At 40.1% G+C, this 17,330-nt stretch overlaps 2 protein-coding genes across 2 annotated transcripts; both read left to right on the top strand.

Annotated features, from left to right (window-relative positions):
* The first annotated feature begins 3,006 nt into the window (after positions 1–3,006).
* On the top strand, positions 3,007–9,577 carry lancl1 (LanC antibiotic synthetase component C-like 1 (bacterial)). The gene is made up of 10 exons (XM_054623557.1): positions 3,007–3,096; positions 3,434–3,575; positions 3,973–4,091; positions 4,722–4,931; positions 5,652–5,799; positions 6,176–6,322; positions 7,058–7,240; positions 7,973–8,149; positions 8,902–8,974; positions 9,461–9,577. The coding sequence occupies exons 2-10, from the start codon at positions 3,489–3,491 to the stop codon at positions 9,535–9,537; spliced, it is 1,221 nt and encodes a 406-aa protein (XP_054479532.1). The 5' UTR covers positions 3,007–3,096; positions 3,434–3,488; the 3' UTR covers positions 9,538–9,577.
* A 3,279-nt stretch (positions 9,578–12,856) lies between these two features.
* LOC129111565 (myosin light chain 3, skeletal muscle isoform-like) lies at positions 12,857–16,252 on the top strand. The gene is given in 7 exon segments (XM_054623556.1): positions 12,857–12,892; positions 12,895–12,939; positions 13,468–13,495; positions 14,755–14,898; positions 15,267–15,437; positions 15,560–15,637; positions 15,742–16,252. Coding segments are annotated over 7 exon segments (531 nt in total). The 3' UTR covers positions 15,771–16,252.
* Positions 16,253–17,330: the final 1,078 nt, after the last annotated feature.

Genomic DNA, 17,330 nt, shown 5'->3' with positions numbered 1-17,330 from the left:
AGTCATCAATATGGGGAGTGAAAAAATGCTGCATATAAGCTAAGCAACTCAATATTTTTTTGCATAAAATCAAGTTGAATGTCCAAGGTTTAGAAAACTTAGAGTAGGCAAAAGTTCTTTTGAACAGGCTATGCAATGTAAAAAAGGATGGATAAATAATAAAGATTTAAATGATTAATATGTTTCTTTAGCTTTCATCCAGTGAGTCACAGAAGATTAATGCCTGCACACTTGTGGGAGCCTATTTAAGTGAGAGTCCCATATTTGGTCCATAGGAAAGTTTAATTAGGACTCTGTTTTGATGATTTTCATTCAGTCTGGAGCAGAAAGACATCTAAAAGCATGAAGAATTAGGATGAAACATCGGAAGAAGGGGAAGCGATTGAGTCATATTAATAAAAGAGAGAACAGTAATCACGGCTCTTCAGAGGACGGATCCCATTTCACTCTCTTATTTGAACGCGCATCGTCTTGCTGCCACAACAATGTCGTCTTTCCCCTCCATTGTGCCGTTCACAGGGCTGAACATTGAAAAGGGGAGATTACACGGCTGCTGCAGCTTCCGTCTTTGCAATAAGTGAGAATGTGGAACACCAGCAGTGTGACTCGGCGGCTTGTGTCAGTCAATATCGGCCCCATGTTCTCCATGACTACCGTAATTATCGTCACCATCCACAGGAATGACATGTTGTCTGCAGCTTGGCAGAAGTTCAAGAGCAGATTGGAGGCACATGACGTTTCCATGGCGCCAGAGTGTGTAAACTGTGTTCCACCTTTGGATCGTGGATTTAGGCTTGTGTATTTGTTTGGAAGTCATTAGAATGGCATTAGCTGTCGGAGCCAATGTCGCACTGAAACACAGATATATTAAGATATGTAAGTACAAAAAAGGCATGTTGCATTTATTAATCAGAGGAAATAGGACAAATCCAGTTCTCCATTTAGGCCAAAAGGCTCAACTGGGTTAAAAGCATGAATACAATGCGCCTCTCTGCAAAGCTGTGGGTTAATAACAACCCCACCTCTATGAGAGGGAGAAATATGTTTTGTTTCCCAGCCATGGTCACCCTTTGTATAACGTCAAGCAATTGCATAATCCATCTTTTGATTTCTAATATGAGAATCATTTTAGTTTTTTTTTAGTTTGTCCCACATAAACCAAACCACAGAGCCATAAGTGTGTTGCTGCAGTACATGCACGTGTAAATTAATTGGGTGTTGGGTTAGAACACAGAGGCCACAGCGGAAATAGCCTGATTGATTACGCAATCTTTGAAAACATTCATGTTGAGGCACTAATGTCTGAGATTAGACACCTGTGTGACAGAGTCGTTCAGGGCACAGAGGGGAACATTGTGAACTGAACACCGCTATCGTTGCAGGTCAAGGTCTAATTTGTTTGCATACAAAACCTCCATGTGTAGCAGTATAAAAATAGTTATACATATGAGAACAGATCCCCATTTCATTTTGTCCAGGATTGGTTAAAAGGAGTCACTCCAGCTCAACCTTTGATCAGAGTAATCTTTTTCATTTCCTTCTTCGACTCCGTTATTATTCTAATAATTTACATGATGGCAACACAACTTAACAGTAGCACTTGAGAAATGAAATTGCAGGCCCTTTATACTTTTCCTTCATGCTTATCCTCCAAATAATGATATTGTAGGCTTTGTGCGTAGTCTCTGACATTACTCTGCAAAATACAGTTTTACATAATACACATCATACATGATAAAACATGCTATTGTTAGTTAAAACTACCCAGCAGTGTATGAAGTAGTCAGACCATATGAGCAGAGTGTTATGCTTATGCTTTTACAATATTTTACAATATTTTTATTGCACACACTCCCTCAAGATTTTATGCATATTTTGCTAGGGATTCTTGGGAGTTATGGACAATTCTTTCATTCAATTAATGCATTCTTTCAAGGGTGTGAGATTACTCTTCTTGCAACAAAGATCTAACTCAGCAATATCTTTCTTGGGGTTTGTGTTTCTTTGGGTCCAATTTAAAAAATGTAATGCCCAGCTGCACACGTCAACAAACTCTTTCTCAAACAGCTCCATTCATGATAATTTACCAAACTCCTGTTGAATCTGATAAAACTGAAAGCTACACAAAGTTCTAGTGGAGTGGACTAGGGTGCAATACGAGAGACTTTTATTTAGTTTTCTATCTTTTACCCATCACTTGTTTTAATTTCTCCCTTTAGTATTAATTCTAAGTATTTTTGCTTTAACCCTTTTGGTCCAATGGGGGTGGTTGTTGTATTTATATAGATAGATAGATAGATAGATAGATAGATAGATAGATAGATAGATAGATAGATAGATAGATAGATAGATAGATAGATAGATAGATAGATAGATAGATATTTTTTTATTTTCGTGTCATGCACAAAAACGTGCCCAACCCTCATGGGTTTACAAGACACCAACAATACAGCTGCAGTGGATCCACATCTCATCAGGTCACATTTGATTACAAAATAACAGGTTGCTTCACCATTCTGCCTTCTCTCCCAGGCCTGGCAAATAAAATCTACTACAAAGAAGGTTCCTTTCCTAAAACACAACTCGAGTTTTTCATAAACATCCAGCCCAAAAGAACATAAATGGCGTAGTGGAGAGTAAGGTAGTTCTCCAATCAGAGGGTCGGTGGTTCGATACCCGGCTTCGGCAGTTGATGTGTCCTTGGGCAAGACACTTAACCCCAAGTTGCTCCTGAAGGCTTGCCATCGGTGTGGACTGGATGATGAATGTTAGTTAGAGTCTGATGGTGGCACCTTGCATGGTAGCCTGTCATCAGTGTGTGAATGGGTGAATGATATGTAATATACTACTGATTGTAAGTCGCTTTGGATAAAAGCGTCTGCTAAATGACTGCAATGTAATGTAATGTAAATGGAAGTCATTTTTACTGAAGCTATGTATTTATTTATTTATTTACTACTTTTTTTTTTTAATCACCTGCAGTTACACCGCCGCACCACCAGGGCGGCGGTGTCGCGCACTCTCCCGCTACTCGCGCCCCTCAGGAAAATATAACGACGAAGAAGACTTAGCATCAACAGTGCGAGACTAGCAGAGGTAACGTTCCCCCCATCAATGTTTGACCTGCACAATTCAATCTTTATTCTCCAATTGAAATAGAGTCGACATATTGCAAACATTTAACGTGTCGTTCGATGCTATTACCACACTAGTGGCTCAGGCCAATGCTAGCTGTTAGCTTTAGCAGTGTAGCTTAGCGGAGGCTGCAGCGTGCTAATCTGTCATTATTCTATGCGTATATGTGGGTGTTTGCACGCTGCAGGGGGGGAGGTTTATTCCGTTATGCGGCTTTGTAATCTACCATAAACATCAATAGCTCGCTGTTTATAGTCGTGTGTCTCGTATTGGCTCATATTGCCTCATCTCTTTGCAGATTGTCGTTTTCTGGCCCACATATTTAGCAGTGCAGCAGTGACAAAGCTTTGAAAATGGACACGAGAGCCTGGAGGAATCCGTATCACGACTATGATGGAAACCCCGCGTCCACACAGGCGCTGTTTGACTGCCAGGGGAAGGTGATGCACACACACACACACACACACATATATATATATATAATATATATATATATATATATATATATATATATATATATATATATAAATATATATATATATATATATATACAATATATATATATATATAAGATATATATATATATATATATATATATATATATATATATATATATATATAAGATATGTGTATATATATATATATATATATGATATATATATATATATATATATATATATATATATATATATATATATATATATATATATATATATATATATATATATATATATATATATATATATATATATATATATATATATGAATGATATGTGTATGCACGTGATTGGTGCACAGAAAACACTCATTAATTGAACTTTTTTTTTTTTCCTGCAGCTCACAGCAGAGTTTGCCCAGCGGCTGAGCAGCAAGATCAGCGAGCTGTTGGCTGTGATGGAGAACGGGCTCAAATCCGCCGACCCGAGAGACTGCACCAGTTACACCGGCTGGGCAGGATGATGATGATGATGATGATGACACCGTTACACACACACACACACACACACACACACACACACACACACACACACACACACACACACACACACACACGTGACTGACAAGAGGTCACGCGTGGTTGTGATGCTGGCTGCTGACACTTTTTTATGTATATTTTTGTACTTTGATTTTATTTATTTTTTTCTTTGCATGAAAATGTTTTGATGATTCAGTTTTTATTGCCTTTTATTTATTTTAATTTTTTACAAATTTAAGATCATAATCAATATTAGAAAACATGAATCAATGAGGCATCTGAAACTGTTTCCCATCTGGTTAAAAGCGTATTGCTTTAATATTATTATTTATCTTATTCTGTGGTTATTCATTCCGATATTTAGTTTATAATCATAGACGACCAATAAATCCACAAAATATTCAAATTTACAGATATTTTTTTAATTAATTAATGATTTGATTAATCCACAGTCAAAATACTTACATTTTTGTTAAATTATAAATCGCGTAATAGTTTCAGCACTACTTTAATTTAATAAAATGACAGAATAAGTAAAGTTTTAACGGGAAACATTTCTGGTTCCCTTTCAAAGTTAAACACCGCTAACATGTATGCGTCTGTCCACAGGCATTGCTCTGCTCTACCTGCACCTCCACAACGTGTTTAGGGACGACTCCTTGCTCCAGAGAGCTCTGGAGTACGTCAACCGCAGCCTGAAGTGTTTGACCCGACGCCATGATGTCACCTTCCTGTGCGGGGACACAGGCCCTCTGGCTGTAGCTGCTGTGGTCTACCATCGCCTGCAGAGGGTGCAAGAGACTGATGAGTGCATCAACAGGTCAGTCCGGAACACGTTTTTACGCCTATCGGGTTTCGATTGTCACATATAACATTTCATATTGCTTCTTATGTTCCGTATTATAGGCTTATGATTAATTGATCCGGGTCAAAAACTTCAACTCAAAAACGTACGCTGCAACAGCTTTGTACCTTAAATATATCAAATTTGGTGGTAATGTACTCTAAACTACTTAGAATATTCAGTTTATGTAGTTTTCAAAGGTATATGCATTATTTTATAGGTTGTACTAGTTTGCTCGGCTAAATATGAACATTTACAGCTGCACAATTTTTTAGCGACAATTTTATATAGCTATCAAATATATAATGCAACATAATCTTTGCAGCACCAGTGTCTTTACTTGAAGATAGTTGCACTTGAATCTTCTGCAGTTGGAGAACAATAGGTCAAGAGAAATGCACTCGCGTGTAGCTGCAACAGTGTTTGGGAACATGCTTCTTAAACTAAATGCTTGTGATTGGCCAGACTGTTTATCTGTGACCACTTTGATTGGACGAACCGGAGCATTACTCCAATCACAATGGGTGAATATCGTTTCCTGATCCTGTTTAATTATCTGCCAAAGGTAGGATTGTTTTACTATTAATTGTACGCACAGATATGGGTCATCATGGATAGTTCATTGGTGCAATAGTGGGTCCCGACAAAACGTCACCCGGATTCACGATTTCCGTATTTCCTGTGCTACTCTCCCAGACTGCTGCAGTTTCACCAGAACGTGGTGAAAGGTGCAGGCGGGCTGCCGGATGAGCTGCTTTACGGGCGGATGGGTTACCTCTACTCCCTCGTCTTCGTCAACCAGCAGCTGGGGCAGGACAGGATCCCACTGCAGTACATCCAGCAGGTAGGAAAGAACAAAGAAATCACCCTGTTAGAAGGACTTTTTATAGCCAGGACAGGCTGACTGATCCTCCATGACCTCCTCTCCTTAAAGGTACATTCAAAGCTCTTATGTAGTAACGATAGAAGAAGAGGGGAATTGAACCCTGATTGGACAAATGGTTGTGAATAACTAAAGAAAAAGAGAAGAAAGCGTTAACTTGACATGAAAAATCTAATTGAATGTGGAATAAAATAAAATAATGCCCCTCCCGAGCTATTTTGATTTAGCTAATTTGCTCACATTGATGTCAAATTCTCTTAATTTATCTCCATTGATCTCTTTCAATTGTACAGATTAGGTGTGTTTGTGAGGCGGGATGTGTTATTTGCCTCCTCAGATCAGCGAGTCCGTGCTGGTGTCAGGCGAGCACCTCAGCAGGAAGTTCCGGGTCCAGAACCACAGCCCTCTGATGTACGAGTGGTACCAGGAGCAGTACGTTGGTGCTGCCCACGGCCTGGCTGGCATCTACTACTACCTCATGCAGGTAAAACGGGCCTCCTATGTCTAGTTTGTGGAGCTATTATATGTGCACTAATGTTGTTTCTATATATTTTTCATTAGTAGTAGTATTTTACTTCTTCTGAATAGCTGCATAAATCTAGTAAGGAGCGGAATTTAAGGCAATAAAACAGAAAATAGCCAATAAAGAAAGAGTACATACACTTATTCGCTTACAATTAACATATGAGCCATCCACAAATTGGTGGGTGTATTATCTCCAACTAACAATTGCTTTCATTCATGTTAAATCTGACTTTTATATTTCCAATAAATGATTAATCGCTGAATTTATTGAAATTCAAAATGCCAGAGCCCAAGGTGACATTTTAAAATTGCTAATTCATCCAACCAACACTCCAGAAGTTAAATATATTCAATTTAAAATGTTATCAAACAAGGAAAAGAAGCAAATTATCACTTTGAGAAGCCATAACCAATTAATTTTTGGTATTTTTGCTTGAAAATGCTCTAAAACTTTTGTTTAAAAATTGATTAAAACACAAATTGACTAAATAACAGAATGTAATTCAGCGCTTGTGTGCCTATTTATGCTTTTCATTTCCGACCAGCCTCTGTCAGATGAGCGCAAACTTGCTCTCCGACCCTCTTATAAGCACCCTGCTGCCGTCTATTTGTATTCAAACTGATTCCGTCTCCCAAAGTCCCCACCTGTTCCTCCTCCTTCCTCTGTGAACCCGGTCTGCTCTCTCCCTCACAGCCGGGCTTCGTCCACGTGGAGGAGTACGTTCACAGGCTGGTGAAGCCCAGCGTCGACCATGTCTGCCGCCTCAAGTTCCCCACGGGAAACTACCCTCCCTGCATCGGGGACGACCGGGACCTGCTGGTGCACTGGTGCCACGGGTCCCCGGGAGTGGTCTACATGCTCCTGCAGGCATACAGGGTAAACACTGAGGGAGCGATGAGTAATGTTTTTGTTTTTCATGTCAGTGGTGAGCCATTAGTGTCGTCTAGTCCTTTAGAGAGTTGTAGAGTTTCGTAGTAATTTGCCTCTGCACTATACTTTTGCTCTGGTTTATGCTTTAAGATGCTTGTTTAAGAAAGGAGATGCACTTATGACTTCTGGTGACTAGTAGTTCTCTTGAATACCTATGTTGAATACACTTCCTGTAAGTCGCTTTGGATAAAAGCGTCTGCTAAATGACTGTAATGTAATGTAATGTAATGTAGAGCCATCTTGTGGTGACATTTCTGCTTTAATCTCATCTGATTTAGTCTTAAAATGTATTTAGTGCTGCCTGTAATGGCGAGGGATTCATATTATTTTAGTGTTAAGAAATTATTTTGCTTTACAGACAACTAATTTGTTTATGTTTCCAATATTTCATTCTTACAAGAAAAAGCATTCCGTTTAAAAAAAATTTAAAAATGTATGGCACCTGGAGAACTTTTATTTTGAAATTTGTTAAAGTTAGAGGGTAAAGGTCCTTTTTAACTTGCTCCAGTTTGGGAGAAGTTATTTAATAGACAATGTTCTATTATGAACATACACATTGAACTTCAATTTACCATGAAAGAAAAGTTACAACATGTTTCTGTAGGCTGTAAATCTAAGTCTTTAGAAGGAAAGAGTCAGAACCGACTGGTCACTCTTCTTTTTCCTCCTCCATTCCAGGCGTTCGGAGTCCCCCAGTACCTGGAGGACGCCCTGCAGTGCGGAGAGGTGGTGTGGCACTGTGGCCTGCTGAAGAAGGGCTACGGCCTGTGTCACGGTGCGGCGGGGAACGCCTACACCTTCTTGGCCCTCTACCGGCTAACGCAGGACCCCAAGCACCTTTATAGAGCCTGCATGGTGAGAGCACGTACAAGAGACGTTATCATGTGATCAGTGTGCATTATTCACACACAGGGAGCCGCCATTGGAGTGATCAAACAACTGTCAATGTGAATTATGACACTCCTGCAGTGGATCAATCTGAATAAGTGTCCAAATACAATAGAAATATAGATTAATTAACCTCTCTGTAAAGTGAATGATCAGATAATATTCTTTTACTGGTCTGGTGATTAAAAGTAATTTTGTATCTCTTTGTTTTGAGGCCTTATAGATACTGTGTCCTTGTCTTTCTCTGACTTTGATGCACGATATGAAAGCAAACTCGGCTCAAAGGACAACCAATCACAGCGCGGTTGGCCCCTCGCCCAGCCTTCCAATCGAATATTATTCCAGTGGGGGGTGGGGGGGGGGGGGCCACGTGAGAGGCAGGGCCCTTTTATGTTTATTGACAATAGGTTGGTAGCTGTCGGCGTCAAAGCGAGCGGCTGCTAGCGAGGCGCTCTCTGGATGCACTCCAGGTGGCACGAGTCCCACGTGTACCATCATTAAGATGGATCTATTCATAGAGGATGGAAATAGACTCTTCAGATGTCTTGCCTGAGCTCTGCTACGAGCTCGCGGCGCATCAGACTGACATTGTGGTCACAATGATACCCAGACGCCAGGGTTTCAACTGAGAGGAGCGACGATTCGGCTGCAGTCCACTGTTGGGATAGAATGGGAATGTTATTGTGACACTGTTTCTCTCCCTCCCTGTTTCTCTCCAGTTTGCTGACTGGTGCATGAACTATGGCAAACATGGATGCCGAACACCAGACACTCCCTTCTCCCTTTTTGAAGGTAATATGTGACGACGTGACCCACGCATCTTTATTATTATGATTTAGATCTAATCGTAACAATCTTTTTGAATCAAAGATACTACGAGGAGCTTTAAACTGGTTATGAAAAAGTCTCAATTTAATACTGATGCCTCTTTATGACCTACGCAAGTAAAAACAAAAATACCATATCTAGTAGGAAACAAAAAACCACAACTTCCCTGTCATGATTAACAGTTTGATTATGATGTTAATCTTGTGTTGCGATACAAAAATCTCATCCATCTTAACAAGACCATACTTGTAGCTTGTTCCTGTATAGACGACACGTTGAAGTTGTTCATAGGAAGAAAAAAATAAATTGCAAAAAATGTTTTATAAAAAAAACTTCAGCATCAAAAAGGAGGTAAAACCGATATAACGGCCTGTATTAATATCTTTTTCATGCCTATAATATTGTGTTGTGCTGTACCTGTAAACTCACCGCATCACTTCCTGTTTACAGGCATGGCCGGCACCATCTACTTCTTGGCTGACATCCTGCAGCCAATGAAAGCGAGGTTCCCCGCCTTTGAGGTGTAAAGGTTTCCACAAGAGTAGTGTCCCCCACCCCCCCACCCCCCCCCCCCCTACCCCACCCCACTCCACACTGTGGGGAAATTATAACAAGGAGAAGACCCCCCCCTATCCCCCCCCCCCCCCACTTTTTGGCTCTCTGTCACACTCATGCATGAAAGCACCACATTCACAACAATCGACATTGTGCCATGTTTTTTCCTGCTCTACTCTTTCGGGAACTTTACATGTTATTAACGGGATTAATCCTATACTCTCATCTCAACTACATCATTGTCTCAAAGATATGTCAAAGGTGAGAGCTTGCCTCGTTTTTTTTTTTTTTTTTTTTTTTTTTTTTTCGTTCCTCTTTTGTGTATAAAATGATTAAATTCTGTGGCTGTTGCTCAGATTGTGATTTTCTTTTTGAGGGGTTTCAGCAAAAAGGACAGAAACTAGTTTTCTTGCTGTCAACAAAAAAAAAAAACCATAAATAAAAAAAACAACAAAATATTGGTGTTAAGTTAACACTCAGCAACTGTACATTTGCTAATCTGTAAGCTTGATATGTGAAACACAGAAATGGGTGCTTTAGTTTGGTTTTGGTTTTCTTTTTCAGAGTCAACAGCAAAGCTAGTAACAACGCACTAAATATAATGCAGTCCAAGCTGTGCCATGTGTTAAGGGATTAACCCCGGAGTGTAAACTGTTGCCTGTCCTTTGCACTGTCTGAGCAATAAACCATGTGTCTTTTTACAGCTGTCGTCCTCGTGCATTTCAGTACTTCTTGCTCTTGTTTCTTGTGCGACTATGTGGCTGCAAGGAAACGCCACAAGGGGGCAGCAGCTAGACTTGCGAATTCGTGTTTTGACCTCCACCTGGCAAATGGAGTACATTCACCTTGGTCACGTCATGAATGGGTTATGTGACAGTTTGTTGTGCTAGTCAGGTTGATTTGTTCCATATTCATTGGAGATATGGATACTTAAAAAATACCCATGTGCCCAATCTGCTCTGACTTCATTTGTAGAAAGAATTTAACCCTTGAAATAAAACAAAAGTGAAGAAGAAATACACATTTGACTCAAGTTTAAAGATGTATATCTTTCAAAAGAAACCACATATCACAGTGTCCATTCCTTCATGGGCTACTTAGCTCAACTGGTCTGGTCTCTTTTTTTTTCCCAAATAAGGATCACGTAACAACTCCAGAAACCCAAGCGACGACACAATGCCACCGCTCTTTTTTTAAAGCCCACTGCGTCAGGCTTCTGAATGACCTGAAGCCAGCCGGGGTCCTCGAGGGCTAAAGGGGAGGAGGGTTGGCTGCAGGGGGGTGGGGGGTTTGGGGGTGGGGTGGTTACTGTAACAGGGAGTCTTGAGAGGGGGTTCATTTATTTGTGCGCCAGCGTAGGAGAAACCGAGCACCTCAACTAGGAATGGGAGTAAAAATAGAGCTCATCTGTCCATGGGGGCGTGGCCTAAAGGGACTTGTCTCTGACTGAGCTTCACTCAAGAGTCACAAGTGGCAACAACTTTTTTTTTTTTTTACTTCTGATCTTTAGCTGCAAGACAAACAAAATAAGCTGGAGATTCACTGCAGAAAATCCTCATTAATTATTGCTCTATATGTTAATAATGGTATGATTGTGTCTATTAATCCATATATTAACCTTCAATGCAGTGAATATGTTTGGGGGTCAGTTTAGGAATCTGTGCACAGATTAAAAGAAATGCACTGTTTTGTGATCAAATGTTTTGCAGTTGTATCAAATAATCTGAAAATATAGCAAGAAGAAGCTGAGCATAAATGTATTGCAGATTCCAAATGCAATACATTTCTATTCATAACACACATTTGGGAACAAGCTAGGGTTTTCTAACAGAAGGTTTAGAAGATGGACCTTGATTTAGGATCGTTAAATCAAAATGCTGTTTCCATATTCAAGAATATAAGTTTTTTGTAAGAGTGAATAGAGTAAGAAAGAAAGTTCTTCAGTACTTTCATCAACCTTTTATTTGCTCCCAGCAGAGTAAATATGACTATTTTGTAAATGTTTCCTATTTTCTAAATATTGTTTGTATGGAAGAGTATTTTGGCCCAGGCATTGGGAAAATAGGATTTTTAAATTTTTTTATTTAGCATTTTCAGAATAAAGTTGAATAATCTTTCAGTGTTTGTATCCAGGCATGTGACAAAATAAATCCGAGGAGGATTATTTTTGTATTGTATGTATAAAAGTATGTCTAAAGTCTTAAGTGTTTTCAGAATAAATCAAACTGGAAGTGCATTTACTTTAAAAAAAAAAATGTTGACTTTATATTGGACATTTCAACTTTTTCCTCGACATTTTGACCTAATTGTCAAAATTCAAATACAAAAACAGTCTTCCTTATATAAGTTTTGTCCTTATGTATGTCACTTAAACTCTTCTGTATGCATTGGACTGTTATCAAGATGAAATCCTTTTCATTTTTACCCTATGATGTTTTTCTTATAGCATATTCTAGTGTCTTATGCATCTTCTGCATTTATACATTCCTTTTAATGTTGCCATCAGCGCCGTGGGGAGCTCTGGCTAAGATGAATCTCCACTCTGTGTTCGGATCATTTAAACTGCATAGACGGTGCAATCAAGTCTTTACTTCTGGCTAACTCAACCTATTATCATCCTTTCATAGCCTCAATTTCACTCCAATGCATCATAGTGACAGAATGCATTAACTTGAGATGTCTTTATAACTGTTATACTATGTTACAGGTAATCTGATGCATTGATCCTCTTATATCAGAGTTTTTAAGGGAATGTAATGTCCATAAGGCTCATGCAGTAGTGTAATGAAAGTAAATGAAGTGCAGGTCTTAAGTTAAATGTCACTCAAGGTTGCCTGAACGGAATCAGCTTTTCAAACGTTTTTCGCCCCTCTGTTATTTAACCATAAGAGGAGGAACACACTGACTTGTTTAAAAATACCACCTTGTAAACGGAGCCCCTCTGAAGTGGGCCACTGGGTAATTGACTTTCCTGCATTTTCACTGACACGGTCCACAACTGTGTGCTCCTCCCAAAAAAAAAAAAAAGAAAACAAATCCAAGCAAATAAAAGTTCATTTCTTCTAAGAAATAAATAGATTTAAAAAAACAACCCAGAGACACAAGACGTGGATGCTTGCCACGGTTATTTGGCCTTCTAAAAATACCCCTGTCCCCTTCTAAAGGCGTACTCCCACAGCTCTCCTTTCCGTTTGCCCTAAGAAAGTTAAAGATGTTCCAGCGTGTCATCTGATCTGCCTCATTAGCATATGTGACATCACGTGCCCGGGTTAAATAAGAGGGGCTATGACCATGGCTCAGGACCACTCTGTCTTAGGACTTCGGCTTCACCTCTTCTTTTCTTTCCGCTCCTCCAGCTCCTTCTCTGCAAAATGGTGTGTACATAATTGTGTTTCGGACCTTGTGGGTGGGGGCGGTGCCGATTGGAGTTACTTTTTTTTATTTTTCTACTAGGGAACAACTGTTTGTGGCATGGGTTTGGATACCAAACTCAACAAAAAATCAGATCAAAATTTGGACTTGATTGGCATCACTGAAATCCTGATAGGGAGGAGAAATTAGGACGGCTGCCAAATATAAATTATGATCTCAGTTCAAGGTTGAGATTTATTAGTTTTGGCCCAGGACTAACGCCTTGAAAAACATCCACATTTCTATTAAGCTTATACCTAAATGCAAGGAAGCATCCATCAAATGTATTTGGTGCCATTTTGGACAGTTAACAGCAATAAATTCTTACATTTAGAATCGTTAGGAAATCTGACATGAACTTGATTTTGACTGTGCGTGTTCTGAACTCATAAACTCATAAGTTTTTATTCATCTCTCTGTGTTGTCTTTGTGTATGTATTCGTAAATGTACCTTTTTGTTTGTGCGTTTTTTGTGTATTTCCACGTGACAGGCCGAGTTCTCAGCGGACCAGATTGAGGGTAAGTGAAGAAACGAGGAGATTCATCTTAACTCCCTGAAAAAAATAACTTTGGCATGCTTAGAAAACTGTCAGAATTTCCCTTCCTTGCTTAGTGTTATTTTACTTTTAAGGGGATTATGTCCCCCAAATTATCTTTCAGGCATTCAGTACAAACTCCAAGTAGGAGTTTCTCAGTCAAACCTCTAAATTAACTCCTAAAAGGAGAAAGTTATGATAAAGAAAGTCCCATATTTCAGACCACCGTAGTTACTGCCGTCTGTTACTGCCGTATGTTACTCATCGGACACGTCCAGTTGTCGAGGAGAATTTGAGATATGTCTATTCCAAGCCGACCTAGCCTTGTCTTGTGGCCTTAACACAGCAGAGGCGCTAATCCCCACGTCAAGGTTTAAGACGCAGGCTCGGCAGGGTTTCCTGTTACACTACGAATCCAAACTGTGATCCCCAACGCTGAAAGATGAATATGTGTCCACAAACATCACTCTGTGTTTGGTGGAAGGGGAACAGCTTCTAGTATGTTAAACACCATCAAGTAGTGATACAGGTAAAAAAACTAGGCAGGTGAAAGTGCTGCCTCTGCACATTCTGGTACATTTATACTACAGCGTAAAAACATGCAAGAGACGAGGGTTCGATTTACGACGCAGTCAGCGTTCTCGTGTTTAACTCGCCATGCCCCTATAAGGACCTGGGTTCCTCTGTCAGGGTGTATCAGTTTGCTCCCCCAAATGCCTCCCAAATGCAAGAGGAGGCAGGAATGGAGAAGGGGCCAGAAGGGGGTGGGGGGGGTTGGGTGGGGGTCTAGGGGGAGGCAGGTACAGCTGTTCCTGCTGCTGCTGTTCGGAGCATTAATCTGCCAAAAAAAGGTCACTTTGACTTGGCTCCCCGGCAGCATTCATACAAATAGCCAACCTTGCTATCCTCTTCAGCTGTCGCCTACAATTATCTGGGAACAATGACGGAAGTATGCGGCCTCGTATAGCGTCTGATCCTCCAACACAGTGTGGCCCTGCATAGCTGCCATAGCCCGATAAGAAGGCATTCAATTTAAGAATAGACAATCCAAAGGCGATGGATCAGATGTAAAGCTTTAACGGGAACATTAAAATGATTCTTCATCATGACCAAATGGCCTTGAAAAAATGTTTCACCATATATTTATGTAGTATATGGTATTTATGTATTTATGAGTGCTGTCTCTGAGGACATCATGTGTTTTTACTTGTGTGACTCAACGTTCTCCCCCTCGCTCTCCAGACTTCAAGGAGGCTTTCGGCCTCTTCGACAGAGTCGGTGACAGCCAGGTGGCCTTCAACCAGGTGGCCGACATCATGCGCGCTCTGGGCCAGAACCCCACCAACAAGGACGTCACAAAGATCCTGGGCAGCCCCAACGCTGATGGTGAGAAAAGAAAAGGACGAGTTGAATCAGAATCAGAATCCAAAAACAATTTTATTGCCAAGTACGTTACACGTTCTTGGAATTTGGCTTGGTGGTGATCGGTGCGTGGCAATAAACGTAGTGCAATAGTAAAAGACCCTTTTTAAAAAGAAAAAGAAAATTTACAACACGACAAGTATGCTATTAAAGTGACCAGTGTGTATTTAAAGTAAATGAAGAAAAAAAAAATGCTAAAACATAGCGTAATAGTAGAGCAAGAAAGAAAGTTTTCAAGCTAGTGAACAAGCTCAAAATGGCTTTTTATGACCCCCAAAAATGTGACAGGAAGCGGTGTGATCACACAGATGATTGTGACATTTTCTCAACAGACATGGCCAACAAGAGGATCAACTTCGAGGCTTTCCTCCCCATGCTGAAGGAGGTCGACGCCCAGCCAAAGGGCACCGTTGACGACTACATTGAGGGTCTCCGCGTCTTCGACAAGGAGGGCAACGGCACAGTCATGGGCGCTGAGCTGCGCATCGTGCTGTCCACCCTGGGTGAGTCTCCAGTTCGACCCAAATATAGAAGTGCCCGAATAAGAGTCTGCGCTGTATGGGCGAGCACGTGTGTGAAATGGAGATTGTGTCCCTGACGTGGATCCTTGTGCGCAACCCTACAGGAGAGAAGATGACCGAGAACGAGATTGAAGCCCTCATGACCGGCCAGGAGGACGAGAACGGCAGTGTGCACTATGAGGGTGAGTTTTGATTTCCCAGCATGCCCTCGTCTTGTTTTTTTTCTTTCTTTCTTTCAATATATATAATGCTAGAGATTTAAAAACATGTGTTTGTCTCTCTCCAGCTTTCGTCAAGCACATCCTGTCTGTGTAAGAGGCCGGCAGTAGGAGCTGTACTCACCTACAGACAGCCGCACGGTGTTCAGGACATCTACACTACATCAAAGACCAACCAAGGAAAGACAAGGACTATGTACAAGGGATGTTGAAGCAAACCCATCTTGTTGTTTATTTTTGTTTTTCTTTACCATTTTCGTCTCAAACCCTCCTCCCTCTCGGGGGTCACCACCTTCGCCATCGTAAACCACCATCACTTGGCCTCTACTCCACCCAGGGGCGCGTCTCCACTCGCCGCATGGGGTGAGGAACGGGGGAGAAGGGATGACCGCTCATTAAGTGAGGGTAGATCCCTACCTTCCCACCGACCACCTCATACAGTCACTCCACCACTGGCCCAGCAATGCCAAAGGTGCTGGAGAATGGTCGTGGACAGGCCGCCAAAACGTCTCCCACTTCCCTGAAAAGTTGTATTTATTGTCACTCCGTTTCAGAATAAACTTTTCCAACGTACATCCCACTTGGGTTGATTCCTGATCTTTTATTGCCAACATGCAGTTGTAGATATGCTTTTAGTATAGGCTATCATAGTCCATGAGCAAGGGGGTTTTCTTTTAAAATAGTCTTTTTCATATGCATGATAACATTGCAGCAGTGGTAGATTTCTATTTGCTATCATTTCTTATTTTTATAAAGTCATATATCATAATAAACCTTAGACTATTAGCTATCTATCAGTCAAATCTTCTTGACACATAGGACAACAGAATTTGACCTTTGACATCTAACACGGCAATAGGGCTGCCTCTGCAAATGCTCTTATAATTAACTTCATATTAATCTGATGTGCATTTGGATAGTTCCATCACAACAAGCATTTAAAATGATAAATTACATGAATACAATTATAAAAACATATAATTAAAAGAATAAACTTAACTTTGTGCAGTTTGTTTCTTGGTATAAGCGACATTTTTAAAGAGCTTCTCCTCGGTGTGTAGAGATTTATCAAATTATTTAGGGACATATGTTCAAGTATAAAACTGCCAACCAACTCTGCAGGTTTGGTGTCACTTACTGCTATGTATTTTTAGCATCCTCCATAAGCTTTTGATATTGGTATGTGTACTTTTCCCCAACAGTGTAACTATAACTTACCTGTGGTCTTGTGGAGTAAATACAGGAGCAACCGTAAGAGAGTCTGCCCCCTTGTGGACTTATGAGGAATTTGGCAGTTTCCTTTTTTAATATTATCTTTACATTTTTTTTTATTCTATTTCGTTTTCGACTCTTTTAAACTGCTGCATATGGCAAAAAATAACAAGAATCCTAATATTAAAACGATTATTTTAGCTGGATAAAATACTTCTATTTCTGCACCTAAAAATGTATGCATATTTATTTTCATTTATAATGTCTTATTATTATTATTATTATTATTGTATCATGATATACAACTACACAGACAATAAATACACATACTATACAACTACACAGACAATAAATACACATACTATACAACTACACAGACAATAAATACACATACTATACAACTACACATACACAGACAATAAATACACATACTATACAACTACAC

Source organism: Anoplopoma fimbria, chromosome 22, assembly GCF_027596085.1.
Source record: "Anoplopoma fimbria isolate UVic2021 breed Golden Eagle Sablefish chromosome 22, Afim_UVic_2022, whole genome shotgun sequence".
In the NCBI taxonomy this organism is placed as follows: Eukaryota; Metazoa; Chordata; class Actinopteri; order Perciformes; family Anoplopomatidae; genus Anoplopoma; species Anoplopoma fimbria.
The sequence above is the reverse complement of the archived record's forward strand: the minus strand, read 5'-3'. Positions and strand labels throughout refer to the sequence as shown.

Excerpts from the sequence above, each read along its gene's own strand:
- lancl1 (XM_054623557.1), top strand. The coding sequence starts at position 3,489 with ATGGACACGAGAGCCTGGAGGAATCCGTATCACGACTATGATGGAAAC. Across the intron at positions 5,800-6,175 it reads CACTGCAGTACATCCAGCAG|ATCAGCGAGTCCGTGCTGGT; the intron begins GTAGGAAAGAAC and ends TTGCCTCCTCAG. Across the intron at positions 8,975-9,460 it reads TCCCTTCTCCCTTTTTGAAG|GCATGGCCGGCACCATCTAC; the intron begins GTAATATGTGAC and ends TCCTGTTTACAG.